Here is a 23,373-nt window from a genome sequence, read left to right on the forward strand (position 1 = left end):
TGAGTAGCTGCCAACAGCTGGAAGCATGAAATGGTTGTAGATTTTCCACGTCTCACTCATCGTCTCTCACACCCACCCTCTCCTCTAGGCATACCCCTCACTGAAACCCCTGGCAGCGTGGACTAGGGATCTTTGCCAGCGAGTCGATCAGTTTGCACGCTGGGCACAGACGACCCAGCCCCCCAACTTGTTCTGGCTGTCCGGTTTCACCTTTCCCAACGGTTTCCTCACTGCTGTTCTGCAGTCATCAGCTCGACAACGCAACGTGAGCATTCACACAACCACATGCGCACAGGAGACGGTTATGAAATCCCGCTCACTTTGTGATTGATGGCCATATATTTTTGAGTGTCTCAGCTTGTTTTAACAGACGGTTTTGTGAGCTGAACCCAGTGAATCGTGATTCCAAAACTGAAGATTAAACAGCGAAGATTAAATTTCACACCACATAAAATACACATAATATAGACACCCTACTTTGCTTGCTGCGCAGTGTTTATTTGATGAAAACTACTCTATTGTGTGTCCCTGCAGATATCAGTAGACATGCTGTCCTGGGAGTTTATAGTGTCCACTGTAGATGACAGCAAGCTCCTTTACCCACCAAAGGTGAGACACATTGTATTTCTTAAAATTGTATAGAAAATGACACTAATCTGCCGCCGGGCTACTTTTTCTGATCCATTAGCTTTCAGCTGTCATTACAGCTTTACATCACATCTTTCATCTTCACTCAGACACTGGCTGTGTTTTTCCCAGAACAATCTATTTTCATTCAAAGCAGCATCTCTATTTTCATCCCTCAAATACACTCACGTGTAGATGTTTGGGTGTTTTTATAGATCATGTAAAATGTTTTGATTGGTCATATTTTCTTACATTGTAATTATTTAATTTCTATCCCTGATCTCTTTTCTCTCTCTTTGATTTTTCAGTGCCAGTCTGCACTTCTATCATTTCTTAACTTGATGTTTTCCCTCATTTTTTTTTTAGCTTTGACTCTTTTTCCTTCTGTCCAAATGATTTTTTTCTCCCATTTCTCCCCCGCCTCCCCTTTCTGTTCTCCTCCTTCACACCCTCCTTTTTCCTATCCTCTCTGTACCACTCTTGTGTTCCCATGTTCTCTCTCTCATGACCTACTGCTTCCCATTCACCTCCTTTCTGAGCCACCCTTGTTTTATTCTTATTCTTCTTTCTCTGCCTCTACTCTAGCTTCTCCGTAACCCCCGCCACCCAAACACCACCACCTCTTGCCATCCATCTTTCTTTCTGCAGCTCTCCTCTTCCCTCTTCTTTCCTCTCCTCATTTCATTATCTAATTCCTTGGCAGAGCTGTTAGTCATGTTTTCTTTAATGCAAGAAGTCACCTCCAAGCGAGTGTTTATATCACTCCCCCTCCCCTTTACCTATTTATAATCCATGTTTTTTCCACGTTTTCCTGCTCATGGCCTTCCATACCTGTCTCTTTGGCCCCTCCAGGACGGAGTCTTCGTCAGAGGTTTGTATTTAGAGGGAGCGGGTTGGGACAAGAACAACTCCTGTTTGGTGGAAGCTAAACCCATGCAGATGGTCTGTCCTATACCCACCATCCACTTCAAACCAGTGGAAAACCGCAAGAAGATGGCCAAGAGTGAGTGAAATTCCTTACTTCGTTTCACAAACTTTTTTTTATGTTCCACTTTATTTATTTTCATGTGGTTTTTTGTCACCTGTATTATTATGTTCATCCATAAATCACTTAGTTTGGATTCTTGTTTTTGTTCTCTGTCCTGCTTTGTGGTTTCACTGACTCAGTTGTGTGTCTCTGTGTGAAGGTACGTACCTGTGTCCGTGTTACTACTACCCGGTGCGTGCTGGTGGGGCAGGCCGAGCGTCTTTTGTTGTGGGCGTTGAACTTAAATCTGGAGCTGTGACTCCAGAGCACTGGATCAAGAGAGGAACTGCTCTTCTCATGAGCCTGGACAACTGAAGGCTTTAACAATCACGCACACACTGACTGTAAAACGTTGTTTCTGTGCAAGGTTCAGGTATTCATTGTGTAGTAGTTCTTATTTAATTATTTTATCATCTGTTTTTGTGACTGAAATGATTTCAAATGTGAGTTCTACAGTAAAGTGAATTCTATATAAAGTAGGATTTTACACCTGAGCTCGACTCGTTCTTTGACTCTTTGAAGCAGGTCAGACACATTTCTGGAAGCTCTCCTTCTCTTATTTCTTTTTTTTACCTTTTTCTTCTCTCTGCTCTTAAAATGACCGACTGTGCACTCCTCTCCACAGACCTCCATCAGTCTTTCCATGATGACCCCCTCTTACCCTGCTGAAACACACACATTAACACACCACCGTCTACATACACATGCACAGGAAATCTCCGACTGTGAGGTATCGGCGCTTACTGGAAACCTACTTCTTTGTAACATCTGGATCAAGTGACTGTTGGGTCACGTAAGCGTTTGACTGTGTGCTCAGTGGATTCCTTGGTAACATGATGAGCTATTACATCTATTTTATGCGTTTTTAAAAAGTAGACAGGTCTGGTCTGTAAGTGCATGAGCAGAATAGCATGATTGGAAGGAATAGTGGCTGTTTTTATTCAGCTGTATATCCAAAATTGGCAAAAAAAAAAGGTAAAGAAGCCCTTTTGACCCCTCAGCCATAAAAGGCTAATGGGCTATTGTTACCCCGCCATGGCCAGAGTGGCTATCCTCCACCTGAAGCTCAAAGTGACCTGATGACCCCACGTTTGGAAGGTCTTACTGTATAGTATGTTTATCACAATATAGAGGCTGTGAAACACCAGACACCACGACAATGTGGGCCTGCTGAAGCAGTCTTGAATAAAGTAATGGTTCAGAGTTTGTTCTGAACATTGTGCAGGTCCGATCCTCCTTTGTCTTTTCTGCTAAAGGAGGTTTGAACAGTTATTAAGTGGAAGATTTGACCCCATTCCTCCACATACCCCGCAAATTTATTTTAATGGTTAGTGCAGATTAGAATGGTTTGTGTTATTGGCTTAAGCGGGCTGTGTATATGTGAATGTAGTACTAAATGCTTCACATATTTTCCACTGCATATTTCCAGTGTTTATGAGGAGGTCATAATATATTCCTTCTTGGTTTTTTCACACTTAGTGCTCTAACAGTCATGAAAATATGAAGCAATTGCGTTCGTTTTACAACCTTTAGACTAAAATAATGTTGATAGAAATGTGCAAGAAATTAAATTTGTCTTGTTTTTGCATGCACGTATGCAGAAATGTGTCCAGGGTGTAAAAAAAAATAAAAAGCAAGAAAACAATGCAGTTACTCAAGGTGAGGCAGAGGACATTTTTATGCTAATATGCATGTCTCCCGAGCTTGGAAAAACAAGGGGAGGAGAGGGGGGGCAGTGGGTGAAGGAGAAATGAACCCATTCAAACAAATGAATTCTAATGAAGCTTCACAGACAAGACGTTTGGAGTCAGTCAGCACTGTGAGAGGGAGAGAGAGGGAGAAGCCCCGGACTTCCCCACTGGAAAAGGACTCGGCCCAAACTCCTGAAAGGGAGGGCGAGAAAAACAAGAGAAGGGACCCTGGAGAAAGTAAGCTGGGAGGAAGAATGATTCCAGTAATGAGAGAGGGGGAACCAGTGAGGGGGCGGGGGGAAGCTGAGTTCAAGGTTGTATTCAGAATTAAGGACTGTCCCCCTCAAAGACCAACACAGACTTCCTCGAGGTTTAAGAGCCTCTTTATCAGACCTAGGTCTGTGTGTGTGTGTGTGTGTGTGTGTGTGTGTGTGTGTGTGTGTGTGTGTGTGTGTGTGTGTGCGCGCGCATTGGTGGTCTCTAGTTGGGTGGGAGATGGAGGGGTGAGCACATGGAATTCAAATTCAAATTGGCTGATTCTCCATCCTGATTGTAACAAATATCAGGCTTGGGAGGTGGGTTTTTGTTTTTGTTTTTTGGATGAGAGCTTAAGCTGAAGTAAACTTGAATGTTGATGTGCTGTGGAGTCGTTTTAGAAACACTGTACAAGTGGTACTAATTAACCCTCCTCACTGACGCGATGTGCGCAGACAGGGATTCAGATTATATTGCTCATCTTCCTCGCGAGACCTGGTGACACTGCATCACCACAGTGGATTTTAGAGGCAATGTTCTTGGAAGGGAGTATTGATTAAGAAGACACCTTTTCCATCTGCCCATCCCCTTAAATTGAAAACACTTTGAAGAAATGTTGGGAGCATTTATTCAGCGCGGGTGAAAACAGGATCCAGGATCCACCTTTTTGTGAACTCTTTTTAGACGACAAGGAAGGGAAGTGTTTAATCACACGTCTCGCTCTTGAACACAGACTGTTGCTTGTCTGCGTTTGGAGAAGCCCTGACAACAGCTCAAGAACTCCTGAGAGCCAACCCGATCTCAGTTGGCTTTATTTGACTTCGCCTTGAGCTCATTTGATTTCCCGGCATGCTTGCGCGCAACTTTTCCGTTTCTTGGGAAGTGTAAGGCACCTGACAAGATTACAACTACGAGTGGCTCTTTGGGCCCCATTCGGTTCCAGCAACTCTTCACCCAGCTGAGAGCTGGACTCTTGAACCAAATGCTTACGAGAGGAGAGGAGAGGAGGGGGGCGGGAACTTGCGGCTCGGTTGTTCGCGATCGAATAGTAGTTAATAGAGGAATTTGGGCAAGTTGTACAGTGTGTTTGCCAGTGACTATGGAGGCGGGGCAGTTAATGTCCAAGACTCTTCCACTGAAAATAAACCTGCATGAGGGAAGAGAGAGAAGGAGAGAGAAAGGGAGCGGAGGGAGGGAGGAGGAAGGGAAAGAGCCTTTCAGCGGGGACAGAAGGGAAAGAGTCTCCGTTTCAATGGAATAAAAACTGCGCAATTTCTTTACGCACTCCCTGCTCGGATCACTCGCACCGTTGCTGTCCATGAGACGGATATCAGCAGCGCTTTCTGGATGATTGTTGGCGGGGGGGAGTCCGTTCCCCATTGCAACCCCCCCCGCTGTCTTTGAGGCTTTTTTTTAAGGCTTCACCAGCTTGCGATTTTTTTCTTAACCCGATGGTGTTCAGATGAAGGAAAAAGAAACGCGATATGACTGTGAAGATGCAACATCACTGATGAGTGTGTTCGTCATGCGTTGCCCATGGGCGAACGCATCCACATTTTCTGTGCCGGAGGGGGGCGGGGAGGGGGGTCTGCGATCTCTGCGTGCGCAGTGCTTCCCCGTGTCATAATTTGCGCCTAAACGCGTTATTACGGACGTTGAATGGAAAGGCTTAGTATTTTATTTTTCGTCAGTGGGGGAGATGAGAGGGCTTTTAGAGGTCTGCGTCATCCCGTGGCCGTGGAAGGAGATGGGCTACTTTGCAGATTTTCCACTGTTTTCACAGCCAGAGTCAGCGCGGCACCTCCCCAGCACGTTTTGGATCACACACAGAAGGTAAGCTCTCCGTACCTCTGTCAGGCATGCTGGCCTTATACCTAATTGTAGGGGGGTGAGACTCCATTGAAAACAACCTGAACTACAATGTCCTCTTTCGTTAACCTTGTAAAAAAAATGTGAGCTGCTTCTAGAAAATGAGTCCAGCAAACTGAAAATGTTGCACAGCAGAAAGGCGGAATTTCTGTGGGGTCTGTAGTAGCCTCACGTGTCCTTCTTTTTTTTTTAACCATAAGGACACAATTTGATGGTATTATGTAATTGCTTGTAGAGCAATAGGCTGCACCGCTCCAAGTTTGCAGTGATAAAGGTGGAGAAGTTTCGATGTTGTTGCTGATTTGTTGCGTTTTTTCCCCTTTTTTATGTTGCAGACAGCTGCGTTAAAAAAAAAAAAGAAAGACCCAATTTCATATACAAACTAAAGTTGGTGATGTCATGTTTTCTACGGTAAGGAAGGCAGAGTTTACAGGAAGGTACGTCTGGAGTTGGTGATGTCGCAATCGCCGTGTGCCGATTTCCGTTAACACATTTGCAAATGTAAGGAAAAAGACCACGGAGCGTGTCCGTGGGTGTGAAATGCAGCGCGTCACTGGGATGTGTTTTGGACATTAGTACGGGAGAGGGGGGGCTGATAAGAGCCAGCTGAATGAAATTGGGGGGGGGGGCTTGTTGGTGTCGGCAGAAGGAGTGTCGCATTTTCTTTCTGAGATGTCATGTGGTGAAGTTGTGGCGGGTTCTTTACCAGGAAGAGCGTTTGAATTTTCTTCCCCTTGGATTTTTTTTGTCTCCACCCCTCTCCCTGTTGTTCCTCTAGCACTTTGGGTACTCCGCCACTGGAGGGCAACCCAGGACAGAGCTTCACCTTCGAGTAGGTTACTTTTATGTCCGTATGGAAATGAATATATTTGCGTGACAGGACCTCAGCTATGACTGTTTGCATACAGCGAGGCGAACAAAGGTCACCCAGGGACCTGCTGTTGTCTGTAATGAAGCCTCCTGAAGCAGGCAGGCTCGGCTGTGTTAAACCAACCGAACATGTTTATCATTGTTGTTGTTATTTTGTTTAAAAAGGGGACTCGGTTCAGTTTAAGTTAACTTCCAGATTGATGTCTTGTTACACTATTTAGCCTCAATAACTGTAGATGTTGATGCTAGCTTGGATGCGAACAACTCTGACGTAAAGACTAAAAACAGTCTAAAAATAGTTCATTTTATTTTTTTTAAGGAAAAAAAATATTCTTTTTTTCTCCTAAAACCATATTTTAAAAAATGTTGTAAAAATGTTTTTCCCCCACAACTAACATCAGCCCCTTTTTCTCCTTGGAAACCCGCATGGGAAATAATGTCTCTATTTGTATGATGCTACACTTTTACGACTTTAAATCCCATGATGCACTGAGTTTTCACTGTTCTTTTTCACGCCAAGGTTATTGTAGTTAACTAAAAGTAAACTAAAGTTTAAAACTCAATATGAGTCTAAACTTTTATGTCTGTGAGACTGTGAGTCACTGCTTACCATAAATACAATAATAATTAAAAAAGACTAAACCTATTGTCCAAACAATAAATTAAACTGAAAAAAAGAAAACCCACTTTGAGAACTAACTGAAACTAAACTGAATTAAACACAAAAATTAAAAAGAAAATGAAATAAAAACTAATAAGAAAATACAAAAATATAATAACTCTGTTTCATTCACTATGTGCTTGCACCCCACTCTGCATTTAATCATCAGTTATTATTATTTTTTGCTCTTTTCCTCAGCGTGTCTTTGTCCCGTCTTCCTCCCTTCACTGCCAATCAGATGTCTGGCTGCCCCTGAGCTCGGTTCTGCTGGAGGTTTCTTCCTGTTAAAAGGGTTTTTCCTTCCCACTGTTGCCAAGTGCTTGCTCATAGGGGATCGTCTGATTGCTCGGGCTTTCTCTGTTTTATTGTGAGTCTTTACCTTACAATATAAAACACAGTGTTGTTTTGTTTCTATTGAATTGAATTTAAATTAGGTTTAAATATTAACTCCCACAATGCAATGCATTAGAGAGGGTATTAGAGGTGGGAATCACCACACACCCCCGGATGCAATTTTTAACATTTTACAATATCCCAAGTATTGCAAATCATATATTGTGATTTATCCCCTTTTAAACAGCAAATGATATCCTCAGAGTTAAACTTGGTCAGTCGATTTGTTTTTATTCAAGGAGTTACGTCACTTTAAAACCTGCTATAAATGTTGCCATACGTCTGCTATCGGTCTGCCATTGAATTGGATCAAGTTTGCAATTACATGGAGTCTGTTTCTGATAATTGACTGTGATAAATCATTGAAAATCACATATCTGTCGACATCTACATGGACAAAAATTCATATTTAACAATTACATTTGTGCTCTGCAACCTTCCTGTTCTGTAGGAATATAACCAGAATACAACCAACTGGCAGTCAGCTGAGGCTCCTCATGTTGGCAGTCTGTCCTCATTAATATATCAGCGCACACTTATTTATGAAACATTCGACAGCCTTTCTGAGCGTGACTGCAGTCAGTCCAAGTCATACTGTGACTGTTTGTAGAAAGGTCACCTCTGCATTAGTTTTGCAATCCAAAGTGGATGTGAGTGAGTCTTCCTCCAAATCTGGGCAACCATTTACCAATTTAGTAACCACAAGTTGCAATCAGTTTCATCATCTGTCACTTTCTGTATGGACTTTGCTGTTCCAAGCTATTTTTTGGACAAATTGGTGAAATGTAAGAGCGTGTTTTTACCTCTAGATGGTGCCACACTTTCAGTCCAGGTCTTACTATTTATGGGCTTTAATAACATCTGCTAATTTCCCTGACTTTAGTGTTGGAAAGGCAGATAGGCCTCTCTGAATCACTGTGTTAAAATGCTGCTGTGTAGATGTCTGTCACTAACTGATCTATGTATACCTCTCCTGTTCACAGGGACAAAGTGAGGAGCATGGCTAAGCCTTGTCGCGACCTGTTTAAAGAGCCGCCGGCGCCCGACTGAGGCCATGAGTTTGGCTGGCTACACTGCAGGCAAGAATGAGCAAGTGCATCAGCCCCACAGCATGGAAATGGTAAACACGCCTTAGTGATGAAGGATGCTCATAGACACCTAATAGTTTTATGCATGGTTATTGCAATTAAGAGCAGTTGCTAAAACACTGCTGCCACATGCAGTTTTTGATTATTCCAAACTTCCAAAAAATATTTTAATAGTCACTTTTATAGACTAAAAAGACTCTAATATTCACCCAGTATTTGTTCATAGTATCTGACTTATAACCCGCTTTAAAATTATTCTGCACTATGTTCTATCAAACTATCAACAGCACTAACATTGATTGGTATCTGAGAAGGCTCTTAACAGAAATACTGCTCTGATCTATACTAGTATCAAATTTTTTGAGTAATTGGACAGATTCTCATCAGATCCATTGATTTTATCGGCATGTTTTCTCCTGCAGGGAGGCAGTCTGCACCTGGCCTCTGCAAGTGTCCACCTGCTCAGGTAAGACCTTTCACCTTTTACCCAGAGCCTGAACTACCAGCGCTAGCTCTACCTGCCAGCTCCGCAGTGACAAATGGGATGTGCATGAGTAAACCGTTTAGCCATGATGGAAACCTCTCTGTGTTCTGTTTGTCTGTCTTCCACTAGAGATTTTACGTTGTAGTCGGCTATTGTTTTGCATGTGTATTACTTACATAGGCTGAACCAGAGGCTAAGTGGCCTTGAATACACTTTAACTTCCATACATTTAAAGGTTTTCTTCTCTGTTCTGCCCTGCTGTTCGCCTGCATTTACGAGGCGTGTACCAGGCAGAGAAAAAAATGTAGTTCTGCTATTTTACTGATATAAATCTTTCTCTGTTTGCCGTTCTCACCACTGTCATGGTTGGGGCCCAGGCTAGAGCCATGCACACGTAAGCTTCTCTGTTTTACAGATGTAACACCATTATTTAGGTGTACACGCACCTAACCCTGCACCAGTTCTGTTTCATTTTCACACTTGAAACACTCTCTAGCATACCTCTCAAACACCCCCACTCATCTAGGGACAAATGCACACATGCTCGCCAAGCCTCACACACCTGCAGTGTTTTTTGTGATTCGGCCAGCTCTGCTTTATTGCATGCATTTATAGCTGGCAATGAATCTGATCCATTAGAAACATGAATTCACTACACATTACACGCAGCCTTGCTTAAGGCCGTTATTCTCGCACACGCACGTGCACGTACATGCTGAGCAAAGTATAGCTGCAAGAGCCTCGGAGAAGGAAGCGAGACAGGAAGGTTTGTAGTTCAAATAAGAAACAGCATCGCAGCGTCAAACCCAGAGTGGTGTCAAGAAGGTTAGTCAAACTGCAGAGATTACTAACCAAGGAAATGCAGAGATTACTGCTGTATAAGAATCAAACCATGAATGGATCAACCTGTGTGAATTAAGCAGATTGTGGTTTGCGACAGGTAGCTGACACCGCATGTGCAGAACCAGAGAAGCAGTCAAATATAACATCTAGACGATCAGAAGATGTTTTTTTAGTAGTTTTTGTTTTCAGTGTCGTCACTTAGGACTTGATAGTCGGGGAGATTGTGCTGCTGTATACCTGTGCAGATTCACGTGTACTTAGTTGGAAATGTGTGACATGTGCAAAAGTGATGAATATTGTGGTGCTGATGTAGAGCCAGCTCTGTTTTACTGCTTTATTTTAACAGGTTTAGCATCTCCAGCAGACGTTTTTTCAGTTCCAAGATAACCATGGCTGCCAGACTCTGGGACTCTTGCACTTGCCCCTTGCGTAGATAATAACGTCGGTGGTTTGAATTTTGGGCCCAGCAGTTATGTGGTGCAGTACTGGAGTTAGAGTTTTGGCACCGGCACCCTGCCGCTGTAAAAAAGGTGAAAGCCTCGCAGTCGTCTTTTTATTTGCTGTATTGTTTTTGGTACGTTTGGTCACCTTCCTGAGGATGACCGTGTATCAGATGCAGTTGTACTATCTTGTGAAATTCCATCCATAGTGACTGCAGGTCTATCTGATACGCTTGTGTTGGTGTTGTTCCTGTATCAACATAATAAGGCTTGTCCAGGATTAACGTTAGACCTGACCAATCACATTGTTATGATGTCATAGGTTTTTTTGGAGGATAAAAACCTGCTGATGTCCACTCAGGAAAAAACCCAAACAGGGAGTGTTTAGGGTCGGGGTTAGGATGTGATTGTGGTGAGGGTTACGGTTATGGGGTTAGGTTTACGGTTTGCTGCGCGGTGTCACAGCGTTTCCACGTTGCAAAAGTGTGACGGCACTGCACTGTGATTGGTCACTTGCAGTGTTGAACCAACATTAGTTTTGTTGATCCAGGAACAACACTAACAGGATGATATGAGATCGAGCGTGAGTGCACGACAGCCTGTTAATCAGATCGTAGGTATTTCTGATTATTTTATTATAACATTCTTTCTTTACGTCCTTCCAGTTTATGCGTCTTTTTTCACGCCAAGTTGTTTGACTGTTATACAAGCCCCAGAGGAACAGGCTGGGTGCTGTATGTGGAGTAAGGCTGAAAGCGTACTGTGGCCCAGGCCCAGTTTCGGCGTGACTGACAGCCTTTTGTGTGAATCCCCCCCTCTTAGTGTTGGTTTGAGTCCAAGAGAGCCACCTCCAAATAGCAATAATAAATCTAACGCTATGATGATGTCACCACGCTTGACTTATAGAGCTTGGCAGCACCCTCTCCACTTTTTGGCCCATTGTAAGTGAAACAATTCCACATGGAGCACCTGGGACCAGTTTTGCCAGATGGTTTATTTGGACAGGGATCTAGTTTAAGACCTGGTAGATGAGTGGCACATGTTCGGCTGCAACCCCACAGAGAGAGTGCACCATAAAAGCGCAGCCCTGCAGACGCTGATGGAGTGGAATAAGCCACAAATTTAATTTTAACAGGAATGACGGCTCAGATATGTCCACATTAGAAAAAAGAAATGCTTATAAAGTGAGGTGAATAACAGACATTTCAGTTGGATAGGCTTGGAAAAATGCTGCTTTTACTACTCAGCTCCATCCTTTATGCAGCAGGTGACTGTCTGATACTGGGTTTAGGGTAGGCCTATCAAAGGCTCGTGTCCACAGGCCTTTAATGTATTTTCTTCCACCTGCATTCATCACTTTCACTTTTCTCTCACCAACCAATCAAAATGAAAAAAAAAAAAAAAAGAGGCGGTTGGCCTTTGATATGCGTTTACTGTCCTTTTGGAGTATCACCGCTGTAAATAATTGAAAATACTCTGACGAAGAAGGCTTTTGTAACCTAGCAACAATAAGCGGTTTGAATTTAAGGTCATGGGCACAAAAAGAAAATGCTGTCTGTGGACACAGACGCTGGGATTTGGCATCTTTTCACCACCATCGTACTCCTCCGCTTCTTTCTTTTAAACACAAGCAAACACGTGCAATCCACATATGAGTGGCCCAGCACAGACATGTTAAATTAAACATGTTTAATTTAACTTCAACTGGGATGAAACTGAAACGAAACGATGCTTCTGGTTCAAGGGAGAGCAGACTGTGAGGCAGGATATAGAGGAAGAGAGGTGGTGAGAGCTGAGTCAGGATGCCCGGGGGTAGGACAGCAGGAAGCAGTGGGTGAGGAGGAGGAGGACAGGAAGTAAAGGGAGGGGGAGAGACTCCTCTTCATCGTCGTTGTTCTCATCCTCCTCCTCCTCCTCCTCCTCCTGTCATCATCAGCAGTGTCATTGAGGGAGGAGTGGTGTAGGGAAGAACCGTAGAGGTGGAGCTGACATCATCCACTTCCTGGAGGTCTACGAGGGCGTTTTGCTGCTGCATAAAGCACATTAAACACACACGATTACAGCATCAAAGCTGTTTAATGCTTTTAAATAACAGCTGGCAGAGAGAGAGGGAAAAATCGTATTTCTTTTACTACAAGAGACTGAAGGGGAAAAGAACGAACGGAGAGAAATCTCACAGTGGAAGTCGAGATAAAGATGTGATGAAACCAAGTGTTCCTCTGCCTGCTGGGTTATATAACGCTCATGTGAAAAGAGGGCACTGGGTTTGTGTGTGTGTGAACTCTTTTTTAGGCTGTGTTGTTATTTGTGTTTGTGTGTGTAGAGGGTGACAGAGCCAAAAGATGCCTCTCCTTCACTGCCAGGCTTGTTGTTTTGGCCCGCATTTCGCAACCATCACAATTCTCCGGTGGTAGGCTCCATATTTGCGTGTCTGCGTTACTACACGTTTAATAGGCCAGCTACTTAAATACTTGAACGTCTGTTGGTGTTTGTGTTAATGTGTGCACCTGCGTCTGATCCCCCGCAGTGTTTTTTCTTTTAGGCAGTTAGGGGTGGTTAGATGGTGCAAGATTAGTGTGAGGTTGTGGTAATTTAAGCAAATGGAGGCAATATGGGGAGGGTTGCACTAGTTTTTTAAAAAGAATTACGTGGGGTAGGTGCTGACATAGCTTTTTAATGCAATACAACAGCTGCACACAAACAAAGCTACAAATGAGGAGAGCTGCTGAGGAAAGTGACTAGATGTGTGATTATTAGACAGTTTTGTGCTTATGTGTGGTTTGATTACCTTCAACTTTACTTTTTCTGCAACTGACCAGTGTAATATCAATAAAAATACAAGACATTATACAGTTACAGTTACAAAATGCCTTAAAATTCATGTTTTAAAACTGGGGAAAGTCTGCCCTGGGCCACTCCAGCTCAAAGTTTTCTGTTCAACCGTCTCTGAGTTATGCACAGTTAAAACATAGCTATGAGTGCTATAGATTTCTAGCTACATGTATCCATATTTGCTGCTCAATATAAAATTTCACTTTCGGGCCTTTTTTTCACACAAATCTGAGGTGATGTTTGAACATGAATATTTCAAAAACTAATTAAGATAAAAGCCTGAAGTTTTCTTGGTCTTTCTTACTTTCAAAACAAATTAGGATCTGTAATTTGTTATTATAAATCATAATTGACCTCCAAAACACACACCTGAGGCCTCAGTTATAAAGGGCTTGAGACTGGTTGGCAACCCCTGGTTGCTAAGTAAAAATGAGTATTCCCAGAGTGGTTCTGGCAGGTAAAACCTGTCGATTGCTTTCATTGCTAGCAGATTTCCAAAAATGCCCATAATTTGCAAGAAAAGCGTGACTACAAACACAACTGCTCTACAAATGGTAGAAAAACTGTGAAAAGTGCGACACAAACAGCTTTCATGTTACAGGTAGCGTGTATTTCTTGCTGGTTTGTGTTTTACCTTTTTGAGATTTACCACCAGTGGCTAGTAGGGAGTCATTCACCAGTCTCTAGGCCTGCACGACTGGAGCTTTAGTGGTTGTTTTCACAACAATTGCCATTACCTCCAGCATCCTCTCTCCATCCGCTTGGGAAACACACATTTTATCCTCATGACCAGTGTTTGCCAGATGATCAGTGACTGCTCTCTAGGCCTGTGTGATTGCAGCCTGAAAGACCAATAACTACACAGACAGTAGCAGGCGCTCTCTCGGGGTGCTGCAGGACGTTTGACAAAATGCAAATGAGGGACGTTAAATCTAATATTGTAACCGAGGGAGAGACGGCGTCATAGCATAAACAACAATACTGATTTATTTCTAATATCGTAACCTTGCGTGTGCTTTATTTGTTTCCTTGCCCTTGAGTTCAACGTTGAAGACTTCTGAAAGAGAAATGTTTGGTAGAAGAACACTGCACGGACAAGACAAGTATCATCGACTAGCTTATTTCATTTCAGTATTTTGAAGTTAGCTTGATTTGTCAGAGGTGCTAATTAATTTTCCCAAGTGGCAACAAATAAAAAACTGGGGCTATTTTGTAGGACGATGCAGATAAGCTTATAAAGACATAAAATTAATAGTAGGCAGAATTAAATTCAGTTTCATTTATACAGCGAAACATCACATGTCTTCATATGAATTGAGCTGCACCACTAAGCTGAAGTGATTTCAGCATATCGGTGCTACCACAGTCCCAGTTTACCTCCTTGGGAAAATCAATTGCTTATCTGTGCTCTAGAGCATACTTGTCGGATCCTTTTATGAAGTGCAATTTGTTGTTATTGGCGAAATCATAATGGCTGCAGTCACACAAAGTTCACTGGCAGACAGTCGCCTTTAAAAGTGTACATGACCAATAAACACCTGCACTCATGTTGATGCTGAATATGGTGTTTTTTTTATATCACTCTCTGTTGGACATCTTGAACTTGGCTTGTCTCCCACTATAATAAACCTTGATAGCTGAGCCACACGCAACGTGAGAACTTTAATTGGATTTTTAGCATCTGATCATTTGTTGTGTTGTCTAGGGGGGGGGGGGGGGAAAGGACACATTTGTCTGTTTGTGAGGACTTGAGGAAAAACTTGGCTGTAGCTTTTGTTGCTGCCTTGAAAAACTCAGGGCAGAATATGGAGACGGTCTCTGCCTAAAAAAGCCCAAAGACATGTGGCTAAAACGCTTACACAAGCTTTAGTAGATGGTGGCTGTGCATTCCTGTTGAAGAAAAAGTGTAAATCTCATCAAATCCTAGCTTCTTCTGACTCTCCCAAACCAAATCCCTTTCTCGAACAAATCCACTGCCAACCCCCTTCAAAGTGGGGGAGAAATCACTGCAGCTATAAGCTTTCTTGTGTTGTGCTCTCTCACCCTCAGACCCTCCCTTCCCACCGTCGTCTCCCCATCTTTCTCACCCAGCTCCTGTTTTGGCTTTCTGCCTCTCAGGTTTCTCCCCACCCCCAGCTCCACTATCTACCCCCCCACCCCACCCCTCTGTGGCCCCCCTTTGACCCCCTGTTACCCCACATATACCCCCCCTCACCCTCCCTTTCCCCAGGGCAAGCCCACAGCTCCCAGTCCTTTGTGCCTTCTCTTCCCTTCCCTTCCCTTCCCCTCCCTCCATCCTCCACCTCTGTCTCCCCCTGCCTTTGTGTGCGAGAGGCCAGCAAAGGGAGAGAGTGAGGGTGTAGAGGAGGAGAGACGGAGCGACAGGAGCTAGGATGGAGAGGGATCCTATAGACGAGATGTGAAGCTGGAGCTTGAAGCCGTTTGTTTATACATGTTCGGTCCTGACTTTTGGGTTTACACCGAGAAAGGTGGTGCGTCCACCTTTACCCTGCAGAAATTTTCAGTCTTTGATCTCTTTCTACATTATAATGTGATATGTGACAAAAAGACATAAAAAACAAAATACTCACACCATCTCTGCCTAGAAGGCGTGGCCTAAATATATATACCGTCAGTTCTCTCTCTCCTTTTCCATTTAGGCACTTTATTGAGTTCTTGCACAGCTGTAAACACAATTGCTGTAGTTAAATGAGTGAAACGGAGGAAAATAGCCTGTTTACGGATGGAGAGTACAAGAAAAACTCTGGCTCTCATGTCACTAGTTCAGATAACTGGATTGACTTAAAATGTGAGTGTATGTGGTCAGTCGAAACACACAGCTGAAATATCCTCTGTGGTTAGAGCTTTACAGGTTCTAGTAATTTTTGCTAGTTTGGTTAGGACTTACAATAATATACATCGGTCACTGTGGGATGGACACAGGACCTCTGGGGTTGTCCTGTGGTATCTGGCACCTGCAGATTGAGAGCGGATCTCTTCAGATCCTGTGGGTTGCGGAGCGGGAGTCTTTGTGGATACGGTTCGTTCCAGTGCATTCCACGGATGCTTGATTGGATGTGGATCCAGATTGTTTCGGAGTTCAGGTCCATGCGCTGGCCTCTTTGACTTGTTCCTCAAGTTGTTTCTGAGCAGTTTTTGCTATTTGGCTGGCACATCCTCTTGCTGGGAGACGCCACTGCTTTTTGGTAATTTCAGTTGGTCTCCAACATTTAAGCGAGTGGATCAGGTCCAACTGAAACCCCAAATGATTGCAAAGGTTTCCTGGGAGAGCAGTACACTGCAACGTGATGATCAATGTTGGTCGCTTCACTTTTAACTGGTTCCAGTGCGTATATATTATGTCCAAGTCAACAGGGGGCGACATGTAGCAGTTGTAACACAGACAGTATGAGAATCCAGCATACTGTAAAATCAGACTGCAGACAGTGTAGCGCATACACAGGTTTTTATTATCTGCCGTAAACAAAAACAATGCTAGATTTTAAGTGAGTCAGTATTCTTGAAAATCTTTCGAAGTGCTTGTATGTGTGCCCGTACATATTCATGAACGAGAAACTTTGTCATTAGAAACTTACTCATGAGTAACTGAAGTCGTAGTTGACTTGCCTAAGCTTTTAAGAGCTGCATTTAAAATCACGTGTCACCCTCACAAACATAAACAGAACAGAAAAAGACACAGGTCGCCAAACTTAGATACTGGGAATAGGTCATTACGCAGCTAAGAGGGCGTGTTTGTCTATTTATGTTAACCAGACAAGATAGCCAGACACCAAAGGCGGCATTCACCTACTGACCTACCAAAATGACTCGCCAGAGCTGCTAGAAGCTTTGGTGAGTCATTTAAAAATCTGCAGAAAGAGGAACACGTAAACTCGTGTGAAAGTGAAACCTATTAGGCTTGCGTGTACAGAGCAAGTGAGCGATGGCAGCCCGTGACTGTTGAGATGAATGTATTAATAGGTTTGCCTCAGCGCGTGCACATGCATTATACATTTACCATCCGAAGACCCACAGCACTGCGCATGCATTTTTAAAACGCAGGAAACAGAAAGGTGCGTCACACTAGGTGCATTTGTGCGTGCTTATCTGCGTGCGGATGCATGTGTGAAACCCACTTGCTCAGAGTGCACGCTCAGAGGAGACCATGTTCCTGGAAAGCTGGTTGCCACCCCTGTTATCGCAGCTAACTCGATTAGCGGAGCTTCTGCCGCCAAGCATTCCTCTCAGAGCGCAGCGACGAGCGCGCACCCACAGCTGAGGAGCCCCCTTCGCTAGATTTAATTAAATCCGCCAAAATAATATACACCCAGTTCCCAGCTAATGCAGCATCATAAATGTGGCACTTACTGTTGCGCAAATATGGCTCTATCAGCGATGTGTAATATTCGAAACATCAGCATGAGACACATAACAGAAAAGCTCCGTTTACCATTGTTTTAGTGACTGATAGAAACATAAAAACATGCCTTTAGTCTTCAGGAAAGTGTTCTGCATTGGATCTTTAAATTCCCTGCAGCTTCCACGATGGCATCCTAATACGTACTTAGCTGAACTGTTTATGGAAAACAGCACTTTGCTACTGTCGTACCAATTAACCGCAGCTAAGCAGGAATGTCAGATAGGGAGCCAGCCTTTCATGAGAGGTCCTGACCTTTCACGCTAATCACTGATCACTTAGATAAACACTCGTTACCGTAAGATGCCATTATTGCCTCTCCCGAAGCCTTCCTATGGACAGTAGTAATAATTATGCCCCCGGGTAATTGGCTGACTAATTGCTGTTGGTGGGATACATACATTGCCTGGCGTCAAACCCAAGAGGAAGCTGTGCTATTACTTTTAATTACCTGCTGTTAGGTTTGACAACTGACCCCGAGTGCTGTTTTTTGGCGCTGATGGGCGAGTTTTGGCTTGTGGGAGGGGAAGGGATACTGGGTATCAACCTCCGCTCCAGTGTGGTCACTGCAACAAAGGCCCAGATGGATCGCTTCTGTCCTCACACACACACATGCTCTTGAATACACACATGCACACACACACACTGTGGGATGAGCAGACACACTTTCCTTGTTGTCCTCTGTGCTCTGGCTTTTTAGGCAGCAGACCCATTCATCATGTGCCTGTCTGTAGAGGAGCTGCTATTCATCGTCTCTCCTCCCTCTTATTCTTCAGGAGCCGGCCTGTCTCATACTCTGTCTCTCTACCTTTCTCACTACTTGGCTCTTTGTATTTTGCCCCCCCCCCCCCTCTCCCTCCACCCCATCTCTCTCCTCCTCTTTTTATATCTTTGATTCCCTCCCTCTCTCCCTCCCTCTCTCACACCCTCACTCACACTCGCCTCGCCAAGAGAACAAAGGGGACCTAGCCACTTACCTTGTCTGCTTCTGCTTGCGTGCATGTGTGATGCTGAGGGCTCAACCCACAGCGCCGGTTTCCTCCACTGACACAGAAATCACTAGAACAGTTTTTGGCCTTTTATGGGTCACAGAGAGCGACAAAGCCTGGACGCCCACCTGCTACATAGCGCATTAGTTGCCTTCAAGCTTATCAGTACTGGATGCCATACTGTTGATGTGTAAGGAAGATTATATACACAAACAGTAAAAACATTATCAGTGACTTGAGGTGGTCACACATTTTATTAGAACAAGTAATCTTAACAATATTTACTATATTTATTTATTTGTGTCTATGTTGATGGATATCCTTGTGTTTTGAAACCTAGTTAACTTTTTCCCTTTCTTTTTTAAAGCGAGAGCCTTGGCAGAGATGTGTTTTGAGTGTTGATTGATTGCTGAGTCAAGATAATGTAAAATCTGTGCAGAGGAAGAGCCCATTCTTTCTTAAAATTACTAGATTTGGCATTGGTGTTGGCGTTGTTGGTGGAGGCACTCTGAGCTCCCTTCTAGTTCCATGTGACGTATACCTTCTTTAAAATAATGCGTTGGTGCTCTGGTGCAGAGCTGGCTGACAGCTTTGAGAAATGAACCTTCTGTTGGATTATGTAGCAAAAGATGGGATGTTTTGAATTCATTCACTGAATTCATTGGAGAATTTCTTCTAGAAGTCCTTTCCAAAGTCACAGACAAGATTAATGACATCTTTGGCCCCAACAAATTTGTGGTTTTGGAATGGGGTCTAGACAGGGAACTGACACTGCCATTGGGGCGACAGGTGGGGTACACCCAGGTAAGGTTGCCATTCTGTCACAGGGCTAACAGAGAGACAGACAACCATTCACACGTACATTTACAACTGTGGGCAATTTAGAATCACTATTTAACCTAACCCCAATAACAGAAAGGTCCGGGCCAGACGATGGAGTCAAACCCAGGACCTTCTTTTTGTGACGGTTAGACCTTAACCAAGTCCTTGTAAAATATCTTACAACATGGTGACCAGAGACCACGGAAAGCGAATGATATTTGGCAACTTGGAGCGACTAGGGGTGAAATAACTGCTGGCAATGTGAAGTGAATGAGACCTGTGATAACCTTTCAGACTGAAGAGACTACCAGTGAGTGAAGAATATCGTTGATTGACACATGACCTGGTGGTAAATACACTAGAGGCTCACCTATGCAGCCAGAATGTCTCCTAGCGACCAGCTGGCAGCCCGAAAGTGCATCACTTCCACTATGTACAGGGCTCAGGACCACTCTTTTTAAACCCCACGCCCACTCATGGTGCATTCTTTGTATTGTGATCAACCCTGATGCATTCTGTACCATTCTCTGTGGCACATAAAAGCAATAATCTTCAGTGTTCAGCGACCTTCTGCGGGGTCATCACCTGTGCCGAGCTCACAAACCATATCATATCTTTTCCTCATCCACCTCCGCCTGCTCCCTGCACGATAAATTCATTACACCAAATGCTAAACTTTAAAGCCCTCCATAAACTACCTTTTAGACTGTCCTCCCACCCGTCCCTGTGCTTTACGATGCTCTCCAACAACTTTTAGGACTACGTTAACCAGTTTTTTTTTAGCTATGTACGCAGTGGTACGCTATCATCATACAAATTATTTGTAGCAGTTTTAGACAGCTCATTTTACCAATTGTGGCATCATAATTGAAAATGCGTGTGCTGTTTTAGAGGGTAAACGATGCAGTTTTATTGTTTCATTTGGAAGAATTTTTGAATTCAGCAGGTCTGAATGAGTAGCGTTTGGTAAATCGCTGTGGTGTGAAGTGCATGTTTGCATGTTTTAGCCACAGGCGTGCATTAATCTGGAAAAAAACTGGCATGTCAACTGGCTATGAAGTTTCCACACTTTGCATATTAATGATATATATGTGCGAAATGAGCTTTAACTCTTGCACTTTGTGTGTATGAGTATTATTTTTTATACATTTTATAGAATTTTGTGGTCTGCTCAGGGGCCATGTGTGTAAATTAGCATTTTTGCTAACTGTTAGCATGCACTGTCCCTGTGAAACAAAGAAAACTGTGAGGATAGTTTTGTTTCATTTAAGAATACAGATGAAAAAGTAGAGAGGTTAGTGTGGTGTTTCTTCTCTGTGTGAATTTACGGAGTGGTCTGTGTAGGATCTCGCCCTGTTCATACTCACTGTGTGCCTCTGTGTTTCAAACAGCTGGGCACATCAATTTTACAGATGTGGAGACGGTGCTGAGTTAGCTTGTCTGCTGTGTGCCTTTTGTTTATATTCTTAATGCTTTCAGACTCATTGTTTTGCCCGAGTCAACTTTTTACGGTATGTACATTGTGTACAAACTTACAGGCCACATACAGCGCTAAGGCCAGGGTTGTGTTGCCATGGTGAAGATGAAATCCAAAATGCAGAGTTGTAAGGAAGCCTGCAATTGGCTTAGGAGCCATACATGGGATTGTGAGCCGGCCAATGGGATACAGGCTGAGCTAGGGCTGTTGCTAAGGGGAGTAGCTTGTAACAGAGTCAGCTGGGTGTTTTCTCTCTCTCTCACACAGTCTGTTTCTTGCTCACTCACTCTATCTCTCCTGCTGCTAGCTCTGCCTTTGCCCTCATTGACTCCTTTCCCCCCTCCTCCTCGCCTCCCCATCGCTCTCTCCCAGCAGTTTTTTTTGCACTTGTACATGTGCAGAAGGGGAAGGAGCACATGTTGGAAATTTTACTGAATATTTTATGCAGCTTGTTGTTTGTTAGAGCCGTCGAAATCCTATACATGAAGCAGTGTGTGTGCACGTGTTCGTGTATGGCAGTGCTCACTTGAATCTGTGAAAGTTTGTATGTGTTTTTCTTGTTTATTTTTTTGTGTATGTTTTCCGAGTGCATGCATCTGCCTGGGTTGTTCTCTGGGAGATTTTCCTTCCCTGTTTTTTTCCCCTTCCGTTCCAGCACAGCGTCGTTCACCAAGTTTTGATATCTTTGTTGTCTTGTGGTTGCGTGATGAGATAGCATGTTTTTTTGTGTTTATTATCTAAGTGTTCATGTTGTGGATCTCTCCGGGGACTTGTGGCCCAGTAGCTAGGTGGGTGGGGGCGGGTTTGAATGCCAGCCAAGTAGTATCGGGTACATACCTGGTGTCACATAGGGCTGAACCTCACCCACTACCACCATCTTCACCCTTTCTTTACTCCATATGGAACTACAAAGTGATAACCACTGTTAACTTCACTTTATAAATTCTTTATAAGTCCTTTTATATGGAAGTGTGTCATTAAGGGTGTGATCCAGTCATAAGCAACATGATGTAATTTAACTTGCCTGTTTCATGCTGATAACTCCCATAATTCATAGCTCTATGTGCTTTGGTTGTTGCGATACCAGCCTTACAGTCAAGGTGTAAGTTCACAGTCTTTGTAGGTTTCTCTGGTTTTGTAGCTTTCAGAGCAACCTGAACCTTGTACATACATGCATAAGTAAGATATGTCCTTTAATGTGGCTTTGTACTTTACAGAAATGTCTCTGATCAGTGTCACAGACTCCAAATTGCAAAGCTGGAGTTTTGTGATATTTAGCATTATAAATGAAAGCGATCTACCTCAATCGAGTTACAGCCTCTTTAGCTGGAAAATAAAGCCAGCGTGCGAGGACAGTGTTAGAATGCTGAACATTCATGGGGTCTCTAAATCATTTCCCTGTTCTTGTCACCTACATTTATTAAAGTTTGAATAATGAGGGCCATTGCTGCTTTATCTGACAGGTGCACCTCTCAAATGCGTTTGAGCTGTGCCGCAATTTATAAACAATTTAAATGCAGTGGTCTAATAAATAATATGCTTTGCTGTAAAGTCAGTTGCAACTGGTTGAGGGTAAATTTCAATACTTCCAAGCAAAGTTCAATAATTACTTCCTCTGTTTATCCTACACATGCTTTACTTAGGCAGTATTTTCAGAAGCCAGATGACATAAACAAATAGGTTAAACTGCAGGGACTTAAAGTCACAAAGTTCTGGATGATCTCTAATTTCCTGCCTCTAAATTCAGATAAAGCTGAATTCGGTCCTTAAAATCTTAGAAACAGGTGCCTCGCCAGTTACTTTGTTCTCCAGGAATGCTGTGAGGAATCTTTGAGTAGTTTTTGACTAGGATACGTCCTTTATATTGAACAAACCTTGATGCCTCTTGCAGTTGGATTTCCCCACATCCAAAATGCAGCAATATTGTTGCCTGTTACTTTGTGGTTTCGGTGAACTCAGCTGTGAACTTTGAGCTAATTTACTCATGCAAAGTGTGAACCTCCACAACCCTGATGACTTCATTTATCTCCAGGACCGATTGTGCGTTAATGACAAGCACGGACAGGGAGTAGGACGACTATTGCGTGTTCGTCTACTTATGAAACTGTTGGTCAGCATCAGCAACAAAGTCACCATCATTATTTATTTATTACAGAGTTGCTGCATGAGTTATCAGCTAACCCTTTTTATATAGAGAGCGTTTTATTCGTGCATGCAGGTCTCCCACTAGCGTTTAATGTCTAGATCATAGATACTGGACTGATTCATGGCGTACGTGGGGATGGTGAATGAACCGTCCCAAGAGGCTAAGCTCTACAAAGAAGGCCTTTTTTGTTTTTGGACAAGCGGAGTTATACAGCACGTCATCCCGCAAGTTGACAGAAGCAGAAACAAAGACTCTGCTCTCCCTACATTATTTGTGTCTCTCCCCTCCTCCTGTTTCCTTCGTCCTCACATTTCCTCCCTCCACGCTTCCTGCTTCCTGATTCTCATCCTCTCTTTGTTCATATTTCTCACTGGCAGGCACATTCTTCACCTTCTGCTGTCATTTCGAGCCTCTTTTTCCCCTTGTGCGTGTGTCTGTGCGT

General features: G+C 43.5%; 2 protein-coding genes across 3 annotated transcripts in view; both read left to right on the forward strand.

Annotated features, from left to right (window-relative positions):
- dnah2 (dynein, axonemal, heavy chain 2) overlaps positions 1-2,142 on the forward strand; it is a 64,569-nt gene extending 62,427 nt beyond the window's left edge. For both annotated transcript variants that reach the window (XM_080866902.1, XM_080866903.1), the window contains 4 exons: positions 89-265; positions 535-609; positions 1,480-1,630; positions 1,815-2,142. In XM_080866902.1, the coding sequence (XP_080723028.1) occupies positions 89-265; positions 535-609; positions 1,480-1,630; positions 1,815-1,969 (558 nt within the window). In that variant the 3' untranslated portion in view covers positions 1,970-2,142. The remainder of the gene's footprint in view (positions 1-88; positions 266-534; positions 610-1,479; positions 1,631-1,814) is intronic.
- Positions 2,143-5,239: 3,097 nt separating this feature from the next.
- kdm6ba (lysine (K)-specific demethylase 6B, a) overlaps positions 5,240-23,373 on the forward strand; it is a 105,517-nt gene continuing 87,383 nt past the window's right edge. Inside the window, exons 1-3 of the mRNA XM_080904878.1 lie at positions 5,240-5,433; positions 8,377-8,513; positions 8,904-8,947. The gene's annotated coding sequence lies outside the window, so the exon portion shown is untranslated. The remainder of the gene's footprint in view (positions 5,434-8,376; positions 8,514-8,903; positions 8,948-23,373) is intronic.

The sequence above is a fragment of the Rhamphochromis sp. 'chilingali' genome, assembly GCF_963969265.1.
Source record: "Rhamphochromis sp. 'chilingali' genome assembly, chromosome: 1".
In the NCBI taxonomy this organism is placed as follows: Eukaryota; Metazoa; Chordata; class Actinopteri; order Cichliformes; family Cichlidae; genus Rhamphochromis; species Rhamphochromis sp. 'chilingali'.